Below are 16731 nucleotides of genomic sequence, written 5' to 3' on the forward strand. Positions count from 1 at the left end.
CAGCATTTTTATTCCTTACAAGAAATCAGGCCTGCTCTAATAGAAACTATGAAAATGCTTAAATACTCTTTGTGTGAAATCAAGCTGCTTAGGAAACACTATTAAGCTGTGAAAACAACTACTATTGCTTTACACATTAGAAAAATACCAGAGTTGCAAAACAGAAGATACTACAGCTTAAAAAAAAAAAAAAGAAAATCACCTCACCTTTGAACAGTTTGTCTTTATTATTAGACTTTTGTGTTGTAAACACTGAAAACTGCAGCAGAGGGCAAATGAAAGAAGCAGCTCCATTTATCCTTTTGCATGAGTTAGTGCATAGATTTAAATGTTTAGGGAAAAAAAAATCAAGCAAACATTTTAGCATAAGCTGCTTTCTCTTTCTCCTTTTGGGCTTTAATCTTCTGCTTGATTTTGAGTGTTTCCGACTGGATAGCTGTTCAAAAAGAAAATAACAGTTTAAGTAATCTCTTTACGTTGTCTCCTCATAAGTTAACACCAGGTCACTGCTAGAACTTACCTATGTTATTTAATTTAATTAAACTGCATTTAATCTTTGATTAGGTCAGATACTGGCAGCTAAAAGCCTTTTCCCTTGCTTTGTCTCACCAGGTAAGGTAACCATGTAGATGAGTGTGTAGCAAGCATAGAATTGGTGGCAACACTGAATTTAGGAGCTAAAAATCTCAATTAGACCAGGAAATTAAGCTAGTAAGAGCCCTGTGAAATACAGACATAGTTAAAGAGGAATGCTGCTGACCTACATAAGCAGGTCTTCCAGTGCAACAGAAGCATCAGTACTGTATAAAACCAGGTTTTCCACCTCAGTGGGTTCTGTGCTCAGAACATCAGTGTGTAAGAAGCCAGCATTTTAGGCATCACACTGGTTTGAATTCCAGCTGAATACTACCCTGGATACTGTGTTAAATCCTTAACAGAATTTAAAAAGAAACAGCTTATTTTACCTTTGTCTTCAGGGGCTATTTCATGAGCCTTTTTAAGATCAGCCTTAAATAAAAGAAAAATGTAAATTAATAACCTGAAAGAATTTTAAATTTAAGAGGGGAAAAAAAAGTGATCATTACCAATGCTTGATCGAGATCTTTTATTCCCTGCCATCCTTGAGCCCGTCTGTAGAGAGCTTTAGTATTTGCTGGATCTATTTTAAGAGCCTGTAAATTTAATAAAGTTGTCACATTAACATTTCTTATACTTCACAGCCTCCCATCTCCACAAATGGCACAATTCACACCAGCAGACAATCTTTACAGTTGGTTTGAGGGTAAGCTGTCAAAACATTAACTGTGTAAAAATGAATGCTATAATGCAGCACACTGAATAGCAAGTAATCAGCTTCAGTACCACTGCACCAAAAGTGGTCTTTTGTGAAGGATGAGCATACACGAGGCCCAAATGGAACAGCTGTGTGTGTATATATATATAGATAGCTGTCAAGGCTAAGGAGTTGCTGCAGTTCAAATTCTCCTAACCTTGACTCTCACAGTGCAAGTCTATATTGCAGCTCCTTCCTTTGCACTAAAAACTCCTCAAATGGCATCATAAATAAACAACAGAGATTTCCTGTAAAGGTTTTTTTTCATTGTGGGCTAGAAACATACATGCAAGCAATCCATCTCATCATGCTTCAGGAACTTTGCCAAGTTCCAGTCATTACACCTTTTTTGAGCTGAATGTTTTCAATAATGTGTATATGCCAGCTCTAATATGACAATATCAAAATAGGAAATAGAGTGGCTGGGCAAAGAGATTGCTCCACTAATTGATTACTTTGATTATTTTTTCAGAATACCTCAGAAAATTTGGTCAACTAGCTGTTATCTTATCTTGCCTGTGAAGATCACATTTTATTGCAGTTAGTTCTACAGTGTGTCTTTATTATTTTAAAGAATGTAGTTTCTGAGTGATTAGAGAAAATGTCTTCACAGCAATGTGTTTCTTTTTTAATTTAATTTATTAACTTTAAATCATTAACAGACAACACATTTTTTCAAATCATTTCAGCATTGCCTGTTAATACAAAGGAAGCATTACTGTGGGTGCTCCTCCTGATCTACTATAGTCTTCAGCCTCTTCTGTGTCAAGAATTAGGTGTCTGGATTGTATACACAGAGGTAGCATTCTTTGACTTTTATCTTGACCATTGTGCTTACAGCTATTTCAAAGCAAGGTTTGTTTAAACAGGTTCAGCTGTTCATAATTCCTTATTTACAGCAAACAATGCATGTATTCCAGGGTATTAATTTAAATTGCTTTGGGCCTTGTGAAGTCATAAAAGTGAAAGTGTATAGTTTCTCATTAACAATTACCTAGAACTTTATTAACTAATTTTAGGAAACTGGTGTTCTGATTAAAGCACTAACACATAGTTATGGACACAAGCTAAATACTTTACAGAACTCTATTATAGCTATGGAGTTGCCTTTATCTAACAGTTATTTAATCTTAAAAAAAGGAAGTGTGATTTTCTTCCCACAATGGCAAGTATTATTATTAATAGTAGTAATTTCTACCTGTAACACTTGTTTCAGTTTTTACCATTTTCTAGATGACAGACATCACATTACACTAATAGTTAAAATGTAAAACGTTACATTAATAGTTTTCCTATTTTCTTCTTTCCTCATTTCCCATTTGTCCATTCTAAATACAGGTTTATGAAAGTTTTCCACCATCAGCAGGCTAGAAAGCAAGCCAGCTTTCTAATGACCTCTCACACACAGATTAGCTGAGACTCCTTTCAGCACAAAACCCTAGGAGATGGTGCTCAGGATTCTCTGCTTATAGATAAGAGCATTCTTGCCTCTGTTCCCTTCAAAATATTAGAGCTTTGCTCAATTATTTAAAGTTTCCTCAAATTTACTAAATTTGCACTATGTCCATGTAATGGGGTTTTTTTTTTGGTTGGTTGGTTGGTTGGTTTTTTAATTCTACTGATTTTCTTGTTTTCTGTATTTATCATTACCTCATTTCTTCTTTCCTATTCAGTCATTTTATTTCACCACTAAACCTACCTGAAAGGTTAGTTATTTAGTTAGAAAAGCCACTGCCATGAATAAAATACAAGTCCATCAAATTTAGAAGCAAGTAAAACATTTTGCTCACACAAGTATTCCTCTTTCACTGAACACAGTTTAACTCTTTGTAATGTAAGAAGGAGCTCTGCAAACCAACGATGTAAGTAAGCTTACTTGTACTCCTGGCAGTAAGCAATAGTCCTCTTTTGTTTGTTTCTAATAATTCATTTAAATTTCAAAATCTTTTTAAAAAGCCACATATTGGAAAGTTAGTACTAACTTAACCATGAACTTCTACTTGTTTACTTTCAAATCATAAGCTTGTCAGAAGACTCTTTGAAAAAGCTTTGTAGTTCCAGTCTCCTTCATCTATACAGGCCAATTCTTGATCAAAATACTAAACATTACATTTACCTCTGAACAGCTCTCAATGGCTCCCTGCCAATCTGACAGTTTTAGTTTGCAAGCAGCGATGTTTAGAACACAGCTCAAAGCAACAGCTTTTAACTTCTGTTTGTCTGTCTCCTCTGCCACTGCTTCAGAAGCTTCTACATACCTGCAGAAAAAGATTCACACAGAACATGTACTAGTGTTGCAACTTCCATTTTGTCCTGCCCTTAGCTATCTCTCCACTGATACCTGTGAACTGGCCTATCCACTCTACTTCTACAGCAGTTTCAATTCCACTATTACAGATCTTTATTAAACTAAATACATAAAACCCATCCTAACAAAAAAAAAAAACACCCTCACTAATATTGTTTTCCTGTAACTCTTAGTCCTCTGCTGTACTAGCACATTCTTTTTATTAGACAAAAGCACTATTCTTGTGCAGGAAAACATTAGAATTTACCTCAGTTTATTCTCAAAAAATCAACACCACCACTGCACCTTCCACAATCACAGGAAGCTTCATCTCTTTTTCAGTCCCCTCAATAATATTGTAATTAGCTTAGGCACTTATGGCTAAAATCTGAAGCTAACTTTACTTTGTAAAGGAGTATGGTTTTTGAGCATTAGTAGCACCTCCTTCTTCCCCTGTCTTCCTTCATGACTTTTCCTGAACTTCAGAACTGACACTGATTGAGGACTAAGCCACAGCAGTTACTGTATCTCTGTTTCAAAAGCAAACTTCTTAATTTACAATGTGCTAATGATGTGGGTTTTATTTAAAAAACAAAAATTGTACTTGCATACATTCACATTTTAAGCATGCCATGAATTAATGCAGTCTTTGCACATCAGCCTACTTAAGTTCAATTTTTGCATGCCCCATCTTTTTCGTTGTTTGTATACAACTTTTAATTATAAAAATGAGCAATACTTAAAAAGTAAATTAGATGCAGTCCCAGTGCTTGTTCTGTTTGCTGGGCATCTTGCAAAAGATGGGAACCAGAAGAAAAGGGACAGAGTAAAAACATAAGGAGAGTTATAACACAAATCTGTATTATGTTCAAAACAAATGGAACACATGTATAATACTTATAAATCACACCAAAACATGAAAGACTGCAAGCATTCTGGAAACAAAATTAGAGCTTCCAAGTCAAAATCAGTAAAGTGAGATCAAGGAAGATAATAAGAAATAATGCATTTTTTTACAAAAACAAAGGGGTCAATGCTAACAATTTTTTTCTTTTAAAAAGGCCAAGAAGCGGTAAAACAAGAAAAATAACAGAAGATTATAATGGTTACTGTAGGTGAAAAGAAAAAGTCAGCATTGTCAGATGGTGTATCAGGTGAATTGAACATAAGCCATGGGATACCCTGGTAAGATCTATTCTATTCCTATCAGTTCTGGTGAGGTGTCAGCTAAAGGTCACCATCACATAAAGTATTGGATTCTAAGACACAATAACAGGGCATGTCCATAAAAGTATGGCCTACAAGGAAGAGCTGGAAAGATCAGATTTGTTTAGTCTATGCTTTCCACCTAAAAGGACAAATAAGCACCAAAGAAGCTCAGACAGGAAGAGCCTTCACTGGGTGTGCTTAGAAGTGAGCAAGACTCCTAATTCTAAGGGACAGAGTAATTATACCTGGCATTTACCTAAGAATGGGGAGAGAAAATGGACAGATACAACACAAAGATCCTTGGAAGATCCATTCCAGCCTTTTTTATGTATGATTTCCAAAAGGTTTGCATAGAAATCCTTTTTACTTTGGGGTTTCTAAGATGGGCTTTTTGAGGGTAGGTCGAGACACTACATCTTGGATATCTTGCATAGTATCTGCAATTAAAGGATTCATTTTATGCTTCAGAAAGACATAATTTACCTGAAACCCAGTCCACTAAAAACTCAGCTGAAGCATTAAATATTTTTTTTCTTTTGTTATTGTTTTTGCTGGTTAACCAGTGCTCCTTAAGAAGGTTAAAAGTCAGTAAGTAGAACTTTATTTTTAGGAGATGTTCATATACTTAGAGCAAAAAACATGAAAATAAGAAAGGAGCAGTATGGAAACAAAAGCAGACAGACCATGGTTTTGAAGGCAAGTCTGAATTATACATGGAGTCAGGATGATGGGACGGACCCTCAGAAAAAAAGCAGTAATGAATGAATAAGGTTCACATTTGTCTTTTGAGCTTAACCAACTTCCTAAATCTAATGCTTTTTATAAATCATAGAAGTATTTTCATACCTTACTGTCCATTAAACTACCCTGTATACTACTGTGCTTTTCTTCCCAGGTATGTACCAGCAGAGCAAGAGTATTATAAAAAGAGTGTGTAGTCAGTTCTAAGCAATACTTCCTGCCTGTAGCTCTTCCCTAGCAATGAGTAGAACATGCACCTTTTAAATGTACAGATCATTGCTTAATAGCAGCATTAATCTGGCTTACAGGAACTACCTGATTGAGTGATGAGAGCCTTACCGTAAACTTTTACTATACTTTTTAGCTGCCATTGCCCAATTCTGCGATTTGAAGAAAGTATTTCCTATATTCTTTGTGTCTTCTGCTATGGCCCCAATCTTGTCAACCTAATGAAATAGATGGGAAATATAAAATATGAATGTATTTACAAAAAAAGTCTTGAATTAACTAATATTTAACAGTACAACCCCAGGCCCAACCTCTTCCAAGGCTTATAAAATCTCAGAATAGAAATACTCCAGTTTTACACAAAATACTACCTTCAAATGACTTCTATAATATTCTCTACTTTATGTAACACAATGTCTGAGAGATTAAATTCCTAGAGGGTTTTCTACAGTATTAAAGGTGAGAAAATACCAGAGACAACATAGCAGTCCAACTCCTTCCCCTAAATGCTGCTACCCACACAGAGCTATATATAAAGGTGCTGACCATTATTCAAAGAAAAGAAGATATGTTAACAATCAAAGTATTCAACCAAGACTGTCTTATTCCTGATGAAACGTCTTCTGCTTCTCAAAACAGTATCAGTCATGTGAACTCTGCACACTCTCAAACTGGAAGTCATATCAACATAATTTTCCTTCTCTCTGAACACTTAAAATATCAGTAGAAGGAAAAAAGGAACAACTGCCTGTCTTTATCAAATCCATTATTTCTATGTCCAGAATCATATACACTTCAAGTTACTTTTCCAGTGGCAATAGTTTATAGTTACTGCTGTCTATACAACAGTTGTCTTAAGCTCTGTCAAATATATATACTGCTATTTGTAATACTATCAGTTTACACTTCTACCCTACTAGAATTAGTACCCTTGGAAAAAAACTGATCAGTGTGAGACCAATGTCATCATGGTTTCTGTAGCTCGTTTACTTGAACATATTTTAAGTTAAAGGACACAGGACACCTGCCAACTTCAATTCTGCACCACATCAAATGCTATCCAAAAACATTTTCTTAAGTTGAAGTGCTTCTCAATCACCAAGGAGGTTTGTTTCCTAGCTCATGGATTTTTACTATACTAATTCTTTGTTTGGAATCAACACATGCATCCCCCTTTTCTTCCCCCCCTCACAAATCACTGTTTGACTTACACAGTTTGTCTAGGTCACCTTCATGCGAAAGTGAAAACCTGCAAAAGAGCTGCTTTCACCAGTCTGATCCCTAACTCCTAGCAGATCTTCCTTCAGTTTGAACAATCTAAAAAATAAACAGCTACCAGGAATTGAGAATGACTAGCTCTGATGTAGTAAAAATCTTTTTAAAAGGCTGATCCTTTATTTCTAATAAATGGGGCAGTCTGTTAAAGGGTGGATATTTTAAAAATTGCACAGAAAAAGTGTGTAGGTAACAACATTAAATTAGTCCTCTGCAGGATGGAGTTCTAGTACTTCCAATTTGACACAACAGCACAAATGTAAGTAAAAAGAACTCAAGAACAGAAAATAAGTGTGACAATTGTAAGTAATTGAGGTTTTAGTTACTGGGAAAAAAATATTTTGCAATTAGCACTGGGAAAAAGAGATAACAATCCCTTTCCACAGCTTTCTCTTTCCTAAAATAGAATGTCACCATTTAATCAGGACCTCAACCCATTCTTAAGAAAAAAAGCTTAATGAACCAGACACCATGTAACTCAGATTACTTACCAGTCTTGCAATCTGTAAAATATCTAAGAAGAAAAATACTTACATCTTTCAAGTCTATATCTGCATCTTCAGGAAAATCTGGATGAGCATCTCCAGATCCATCCTGGGGAGTAATTCCCCAGTCATCTCCTTCCTTTAGCTCTCCACATTCAGCGATGACACACAACTGAAAAAATGAAGTGTAAATAGCAGTATTGCTTATTAAGACAATTTAAAAAGTAAGCCGTAACTTCCAAGTTATGGAAGTTATTTCAAGTGCTCTTTGAAATTTTTTAAATTCTGTAAAAAGGCTTTTTCATCTGTTGTTTGGGTGCATTTATTTCAGAAACCCATCACATTATTAGCCTATCCTCATCAAAAGGCTTTTATCACTCAAAGTGTTGTGTTCAGAGGAGCAACATTCCAAAAACACCATACCCACGCTTACAGAGAGGCTGGAAGAAGAACTGGCAGCAAGCTGAAATGCAGCAAAACACAAGACATGGAAGTTCTACTACATCAGAGAAGATGGTTCTTTCTTCAACTGCCACGTCTTTTAAAGTTACAGAGGTACTAATTCGTCAAACACCCACAAACTGGTATGACCTACACACCAATTGCTTTTTCAAAAACATGACTTCTGACATAAAAATTATAAAGAATTACGTATCATTTAGGTGGGATTGTGAATTCCACCTTTTAATTTCACCACCCATACTACATTTCTAGCAAAGGCTTCCACCCTCACAGCTGTGTTGAACAATAAATGGTTTGTGCAAGGGAAATGTACAGCGCAAGATCAAAAGCCTCTTAACAAAGACAGTAAAATGGAAATTACCAGTTAGTAAAAATAACTGGCTAACATTTAATAGTTCTAAATACTACACCAAGCATTTAGAAGAAATGAATATGCATCATAATGTAATAACAAACATCATCCCTCAATGCTTTGCATTTTGCTTACCTTAGCAGGATTTTCTCCTTTTACTTCAACATTTTCTAGTATTTTAACTACACCCATTCCTTTGATCACTTGGCCAAATACCACATGTTTTCCATCCAGGTGAGAAGTAGGCACCGTTGTAATGAAGAACTGAGAGCCATTTGTACCAGGTCCTGCATTTGCCATGCTCAGTAGACCTGGTTTATCATGCTGCATTGATGGGGAAAAAAATCACAATCAACGTTTAAACGTCTGTTATCATATGGAAGATTCTGTAAGGCTATTCATAAACAACTTGGTAAGCCAGTTACATACAGCTGGCAGCTAATTTTACCTGCCATGCCTGAAGAGGGCAAATGCTGAGCTCTGGGTTTTACTTGCCCCCAACCAATGCAGCAAGCACAGTCACATGCATGACTTAATGCTGTAACACCTGTCTGCTGCTCCTACACTCCATCCCCTGCACAGCTGCTGAGTTTAGGCAGATCACCTGAGAAACATGTGAAGCTCCTCACTGCATTATTTAAGACCACTTGAGAAACGAGGCTAAACACCACTGAAATCAACTTCAATGTTACACTGCTAAGATGGGTAAGTAATGTTAATTTTATAAGGGCTACTCACACAAAAGGTCTTTATTATTTATGGGTTGGTGTTTTTGTTTGGGGTTTTTATTACCTCCTTCACTTTCCTACAGACATAGTTTTTAATCTGCTGGGATTTTTAGCCATCTGATTATTTTGCCACTTATACAACTAGGCCACAAACTAAAAAAAATTATTAAACAGCCCAACGTAAAAAGATACTGCTTCTCTTGTTTCTTGCAAGTACTTTTTCCTTTTTTGAACTAAGACTTTTCTTGTCCCATCACACAGATTATTTTGCTTTCACCTGTGCTGCAAAAATGTGGTTTTCATATGTGTTGTGAATCTCTTGTTTAACTGGCATGACACAACCATGAAGATATTATTCTCCCCAAGTTGGTCTGGTTATTAAGTGCAAGGAACTCTGTTTAACTTAAGTCAGGATGTTATACCAAGGCACTGGTACACATCTAAAGCTGTGGTATTGCTAAGAAACTTGATACTGTGGGAAGAGAGGAGGGAGGAAAAATGATGATAGCACACAGGACATGGAAACAGACCTCAGAGCTCAATGGGAAGTTGATTTGTTTGAGATAATAGTCTAAGACAGGTGTATTTAAACATCTGGTTTTTCCCTACATTCTCTACCAGGTCAAAGAACCTGTTGTTTTGAAAATTGTTTTCCCACACAGTGTTTGGATTTCCATGGTGGTAGGGAGAACTCCTTGCCTGAACTGTTTATCTGGTCATAAGGCACAAGTGTGAATCTTTCAGTTGGGATTTGGCTTAGAAACTCCAGAAAAAGGTTCCACAGCTGAGAGCCAGGATCACACCTAGCCAACAGAAAGCTACTAGAACCTTGGCTTTGTCTTTTCTAACCTTGAAATTCACTCTGGGAGTCAGAGCTGGCAAATGACAGAGGAGCCTGTGTTCCAGAGCAAGAGAGGCAGCTGGCAGGATTGCAGCCTCCGAAAGAAATATCTGACATTTTGCATTGTATTTTCTGGCAAACAAGTTAAACAGAAGGGTTGCACCACAGCATGTTTTTGCAAATGCCATTTGAGGCTGGTCACTACTTCACTGCTTCAACTCATCTCTAGCACTTTGACAACATCTGTTGTAGCTGAGAAATCAGGGAAGTATAGAAATGGGAACCATTTGCATCATGTTCATAATTACCTCCAGATCTCAAAGAATAACCAAAGACATAGTGACACAAAGTCTTATTCAGGGAGGTAGAGATTCTGCAACTAATAAAGGAGGAGATACTTTTGGTCCAAGGAGCAATAAAGAAGAGCTACTTTCAGTAGCACTATGGTGGGCACCACCAGAACAAGTGTCAGACTGCAGATAACACAATGGGAATTATCTTTTTGATGAATACCAGAGTGACATTTCCAGCTATTGCTCCAAACTTGAGTCCCTTAACTCCTATGAGGAGTGTCTGAGGGAGCTGGAGTTGTTTAACCTGAAGAAGGTTCAGGGGTGACCTTATCACACTCTACAACCACCTGAAAGCAAGGTCATGGGGTTGGTCTGTTCTCCCAGGCAAACAGTGACAGGATAAGAGGATGTTGCCTTGAGTTGCGCCAGGGGAGGTTAAGGTTGGACATCGGAAGGAATTTCGTGACAGAAAGGGTTGTTAAACATTGGAATGGGCAGCCCAGGGAAGTGGTTTAGTCACCACCCCGGAGGTGTTCAAGAAATGACTGTATGTGGCACTTAGTGTTATACTTTATTTGACAAGGTGGTGTTTGGTCAAGGGTTGGACTCGTTGATGCCAAAAGTGTTTTCCAACCTAACTGGCTCTGTGATTTTGTGAACTTGGTAAAGGATTTTGATATCTGAGTAGTGGAGGATTGCTGTATTTTCTTTTACTACAATACTGTTTGGAGGCAAGTACAACTGCAGTCAGGGCTTTGCTTTAACCACGGGACAATGATGTCTGTAAGTTGTTTAGTCAGTGTTGTTGAGGAGTCCCTCATATGCTATCACATATAACATGGTATGAAAATGGCTGATGCCAATGCTGGCAATTGTTACTACTGCAGCAGGAGTACCATCACTGAAACTTCACAAACTGAATACAATTAGCGTTTTCAGCAGCGTACCTGATAATGAAAGTTTTCATCTTCAAATTTTTCACCATATATACTTTCTCCACCTGTGCCATTTTGGTTTGAGAAATCTCCACCCTGGACCATAAATTGCTTAATAACTGTAAAACAAAATAATTTTAAGATGTACCATCAAGACACAAAAGGCATAAAAAAAAAACCCCAAAATGAAGAGCAATCTTTGTCACCAGAACCTAAATGGGACCAAAACCCATCTTTTATTTACCAAGTGTGCCCTAAGTACTCCTTTTCAGTTATGTGGATATCACTGGATATTTAAACCTTTACCTGAAATTCTTTTCAGCCTGTTTACAACTCAAGAGTAAACCAGTTTTGCCAAATTACTAGTAAATATATAATTTACTATTTTCAATGCATGGTAAGAACACAGTCATTAGGAGGATCAAAAAGTCAAAAACTTACCTTCAGTCAAGTTATTTCTTTAACAAGCATTTGAAATATTATTTAATACTATTTCAAATACTCGTGATGGACAACTTTTGTTGCCAATAGGAAAACAGAGGATTTCACAGAACTTACTTCTGTGGAAAGGACATCCTTTATAATGGAGAGGTTTTCCAGTGGTAGGCCCTATTCCTTTTTCTCCTGTACATAACGCACGGAAATTCTCAGCAGTTTTAGGTACAACATCAGCAAACAACTCAAAGACAATACGTCCAACTGAAATGACAAACAGAGAATGAGACATTTTAAAGTCTTGTCCTTGGCATGGTGATGCATTGAGTATTATATGTCAACAGAAATTAACATTTCAAGATTTAATATTGTTTAGATTACTATTCAATTTCCATTTTGGGGTTGCTCCATGGCAATTGCTGGCACAGTTATATTGGGTTTTTACCAAGGTTATTACCAACAATTAATTACCCCGTCAAGAAAAATATAGGATGAATAAAGACAGAGTCCGCCAAAAACTAATGAAAATGCCAAACACATTTTCTGCCAGAAAAAGTGTGTGTGGGAAATCACACATGTATATTAAAGCCAAGTTATGTACTTTAATATGCAGGCTTATTTTATGTTGATTTTAATCGACATGTAGTTTGTTCAATCAAAAGTTGATACAATATAAAGAAGTCTGTTTTGTGGAGACTTTTAGTCGATAAAAAATGCTTATGCCAAACAAATCCCTTACTCCTCACTCTCTTACACCCGAATTTTACGAAGACACAGTGGTACTTAATATGCATATGAATAATGGCTATTTACAGTTAGAGACATCACAAAGCCATTGTTAAATGCAAAGCTGTACATGTTTTAACTGCAGGAAATTAAACCTGAGTAGCTAAGAGATCCTGCAATAGCTGATAAACGGATTCTGTGCTGAATTGTCGTTCCTTCACAAACTGGCTTCTAACAGAGCTATTTCTCACTCCTAGCAGCCATCAGTTGATGCTCCTGCTTTCTCATCAGCCTCACAGTCAATTAATTAACATAACTTCACTCTACCGGAAGCTAAATGTAAATATATTGATTCTAATTAATACAGGAATGAAAACAAATTAGAGAACTGAAAGTCAATAAAAGGCAAATCAGCTCACAGAGTTTCTTCTTTTATTATTCTGAGTAACAGAATGAGTAACTGAAAGGCACTATCCTGACAAGATTTAGGCAGTCTCTGTCTTTATCCATGCACATTTTTTAAGCCTACGCTTTCAAGTAGTACCCCAGCTAACTTGCTGCTGTTTCCTCATTTCCATTTTGACCGTTTGCCCAGATTTAGGAATGACCTCTGGCAGCACTGGCGCTGCCAAGAGAACCAATTTCCCTGAGCCTTCAGCCCCGCAGACCCCACGGTCGGGCCGGCAGCCACGCAAGGCTCGTCTGGACAGATCCCGCGGCCGCGGCGGGGCCCAGGGCTGCAGGCCGGTAGTCGGGGGGCGGCTCCGGGCGAGGCCGCGCTCGGCACGGCGCAGCACGTGGAAAGCGGCGCGGGTGAGGCCGCACACGTGGGCAGCTCCGGGAGCCCAGCACGGGCAGGGACGGCTGCCATGGGAACGCGCGGCACGGGGGCACCGGCGGCGGCTGTGCCCCGACCCCCCGCATCGCCCCCGGCACCCCCAGCCGGGCCGCCCGTGCTGCCATGTTGCCTTTCTCTGCACGTTCCTCGGGCCTGTTCGCTCCGGCGGGGGAGCCCTGGCGGGGAGGCCCGTTCTCAGCGGGGCCGCCCTCCTCCTCCTCCCGGCTGCCGGGACCTTGCGCTCGGGGGCCGCGCCCGGCCCGGGGTTCCCCCACGTCCTGACGGCAGGCCCTGCCCGGCCCTGAGCCGCTGCCGCCGCTCCTGCAGCCCGGCCTGTGCCCCGCGCTCCGCACGGCGCGCTCGGCCCGGGGGGCTCCCCGGGTCCCGCCGCGCCCCCTCCCCACCTCGCTCGCCCCCGATGTCCACATCGAAGAAGGCGCGGGGGTTGCTGGCCTTGCTGGGCCGGGCGACAGGGGACGGGTGCGACATCCCGCAGCTGCCCGCTGGCGCGGTAGCTCCGCCCGCTCGGCCGCCCGCGATCCCGGCCGCCCGCGGGTCGGGGCCGCTCGGCGCTCCTCCCACCGGCGGGGGCGGGCGGCCGGTCCCCTGCAGCCGGGAGCCCGCAGATGGCTGCAGGACGGGCCCGCCCCTGCTCCTGCCTCTCAGCGGCCTCAAGTGACTCGGAGATTATCCCCAGAGAGGGAGCGTTTCTTTCTCGAGGTTACACACACACACACGGCCTGGAAGGACGGGCATGGAGAGAGGGTTTAGCTTTTGTCGGGGTTTATGTTTTATGGGAGAAATGGCAGGCTCTGTGAAAAGTGGTAAAATGGGCAAATTGTCAAAAGTGACTATTATCCCATAAACGTTTAGAAACGCTGAATACCTCTAGTTTTCCTCAGGTCTGAAAACAAAATATGTTTCATCCCAAAGGATGAATATCACACTAATTGCTGTAAGACAAACAATCTCTTTCAGACATTTATGTTGACCAAGGGATGTGAATACTACCAATACACTTGGTTGGGGCTCCTCAAGGTGCAGGATTCCCAAGCAGCTGAATGGTTCAACATGGCCCCATCCTGTACTCAATGGCATCATGGAGGCAAGGGACATGTGGCAGAAATAGAAGGGGCAGAAGTGTGCTGGGCTCTGCCTCCTGCAGACTTACAGTCTTTCTGGGAATGACACTGATCAAAATGAGCCTCTTTATTTCTTGGACTCCTCTAATCCATCCCAGAAACCTCTACATTCATTCTTTGATTCATTGTGTCCTCCAAAGTCTTTCTCCTCTAATTCATGTCTGTATGTTTGGACTTGAGCTTCATCAAGCTGGTTTTCATCTCTCTCTCAGTATGTTCTCAATATTAGATGTGTCAGAGGGCAGCTGTAATTCCCAGATTGAAAGAAAAGATAAAGTAGCATTGATACTAATAACTGCAGTCCATATACTGCATGGTAATCATTCCCACACATCTGTACAGATGTTGGGTAGGAGAGGTGATTGGCACTGAGCGCTGTTGCACATTGCATCTGGGAACCCTTAACAGAAGGAAAAGCCATCTGCTACCATCTGGGAACACTTAGTGAGAAATCAGTGAAACCACACTAAGGCATTTCTCTCTCTGAGCCAGGTCATGCAGCTGTGTCAGGGATTTCACATGCTCCACGATGTCAGAGGCCACCAAAGCTTTGAGTCATCTGTAATTCACGAGGCAGTTGGCCACGGTCACTGACTGAGATATTTTTATCATTACACTTAGCACAGATAAGGTGCAGTAGTGTAGGAGAAGTGGTCTCACACCAGAAATGTTGGCCCAGAAAGCCAAGTGTATCCTGCACTACACTAAAAGCAGCATGGCCAGCAGGTTGAGGGAGACTATGTTGCCCTTCTAGTCTGCCCTTGTGAGACTCCACCTGGAGTGCTGCATCCAGCTCTGGAGGTCTCCAGCACAGGAGGGACGTCAAGAGCAAGAGCAAGACTGGAGAACACCAAGATCATGTAAGGGATGGAGCAATGATTACAGAACCTCTTCTGTGAGAAAAGGGTGAGAGCTGGGGTTGTTTAGCCTGGAGAAGAGAAGGCTCTGGGGAAGAACTTACTGCAGCCTTTCAGTGCTTCAGGGGGCCTATAAGAAAGACAGGGACAAATTTTTGTAGGGCATTGTATGACAAGGGGTAATCGTTTTCAACAGAGGGAGGATCAATTTAGATTAGACAAAAGAAAGAAGGTTATTACAATGAGGGTGGTGAAACACTGGAACAGGTTGCCCCAAGAGGTGGCAGATGCATCCACCCTGGAAACATTCAAAGCTGGGTTGGACAGGGGTCTACACTACCTAATCTATTTGAAGATGTCCCTGCTTATTGTAGGGGGATTAGACTAGAAGACCTTTAAAAATCCTTCCGAACCCGAAATATTCTATGACCTCAGTGAGTCGGTTGCTAGCCAAATGAGTAGTCTAGAAGAGATTTCTTTAGCAGACATCAGAGTAAAGTGTGCGTTGTTGGTGTGTGTCCCCCGCAAGAGCTGTTGGCACCTTCCTCTCAGAAGCAGTGATTCATTCTTCCAGGAGTAGTCTTATTCAGTCTCTGCAGGTTTTTTTACTGGTGAAGTTGGAATAGTCTAGATTCTAGATGAGATTAATTCTTTTTACACTAGTTGCTTGGAAGTCCCTATGTGCAAGTTACTTTAGAGGGACAAAGAAAGAGGCACCTCTGTGATAATTTGGAGATGTGAGCTGAACAAGAGAGAAATCGAGTGATTTTCTCAGCATCAGTAGGAGATTCTGGAAAATATGTGAGCTGAATTAATATCTCCCAAGCACTGCAGTAGCACAATTAGTTTCATAATAATTTATAGTCATTGACAGATTGTAAAAACCAAGCAGTGTGACTTCTGTCAAGAATTTACTGAGTGATTTCATGTTCAAATTCATAAATTATACACTGTATTTATATACAAATAACCTCTTACAAAGTCAGACTTACTTTATAAAGTCCTCTAAAATCTGCTTCCAAGCAGTAAAATCACCCCTGTGATCCTCTAATACTTTGTGATCTTGTAATTTAGAAATATTCCCTATAACCAAAATACCTTTTATCTTCTGACACTTCCAATAGTTTATGTAGTAAATACCCATAAAGCAGTACATTGAAAATACTCACCATAACTGAATTGTCTGTTAATTTTTTAATTCAGCTATTTATTTTTCTACACATACAGCTTTGGCTACCCAGTAAAGTAGTTTGAGTATTATCAATAGATAAATGTGTTGTGAGTGCTGAAGTCCTGAAGCAAATGGCTTCAAATACAGGTCTTCCTCCACCAAGTACATCATACTTGCTGGAGTATGACCTTCCAGCCTAATTAAACTCAAAGATCAGCCTGTTATAAAATATTTGGTTTTGCCTCTTCTTCCCTTCCAGACTAAATAAGCAATCATTGATAAATGCATAGAAATGTATATATCATTCTAAAACTGGTAGTCTGATGGAATACACATTAAGCAAATTTATTTCATACTTATTCTAGCCTGTGAAATTGCATTCACAAAAGAACA

At 39.7% G+C, this 16731-nt stretch overlaps 1 protein-coding gene across 2 annotated transcripts; it reads right to left on the reverse strand.

The window, feature by feature from the left end:
- Positions 1-203: 203 nt before the first annotated feature.
- PPID (peptidylprolyl isomerase D) lies at positions 204-13696 on the reverse strand. Of its 2 annotated transcripts, XM_085058595.1 has the most exons (10): positions 13573-13696; positions 11728-11868; positions 11182-11288; positions 8508-8696; positions 7608-7730; positions 5910-6016; positions 3450-3591; positions 1086-1172; positions 966-1008; positions 204-436 (listed from the first exon to the last, which is right to left on the reverse strand). In XM_085058595.1, exons 1-10 carry the CDS (start codon positions 13655-13657, stop codon positions 348-350), a joined length of 1113 nt encoding a protein of 370 aa, XP_084914721.1. In that variant the 5' UTR covers positions 13658-13696; the 3' UTR covers positions 204-347. The 2 variants fall into 2 exon arrangements, with proteins under 2 accessions (XP_084914721.1, XP_084914722.1); XM_085058596.1 differs by lacking the exons at positions 204-436; positions 966-1008; positions 1086-1172; positions 3450-3591 and adding an exon at positions 3813-5266.
- Between the last annotated feature and the right edge of the window lie 3035 nt (positions 13697-16731).

The sequence above is a fragment of the Lichenostomus cassidix genome, chromosome 4 (genome assembly GCF_008360975.1).
Source record: "Lichenostomus cassidix isolate B80296 chromosome 4, HeHo_3.0, whole genome shotgun sequence".
NCBI classification, from domain to species: domain Eukaryota; kingdom Metazoa; phylum Chordata; class Aves; order Passeriformes; family Meliphagidae; genus Lichenostomus; species Lichenostomus cassidix.

Excerpts from the sequence above, each read along its gene's own strand:
- PPID (XM_085058595.1), bottom strand. The coding sequence starts at position 13,657 with ATGTCGCACCCGTCCCCTGTCGCCCGGCCCAGCAAGGCCAGCAACCCC. Across the intron at positions 7,731-8,507 it reads AAGGAGAAAATCCTGCTAAG|TTGTGTGTCATCGCTGAATG; the intron begins GTAAGCAAAATG and ends TCATTTTTTCAG. Across the intron at positions 437-965 it reads AATAGCCCCTGAAGACAAAG|CTATCCAGTCGGAAACACTC; the intron begins GTAAAATAAGCT and ends CTTTTTGAACAG.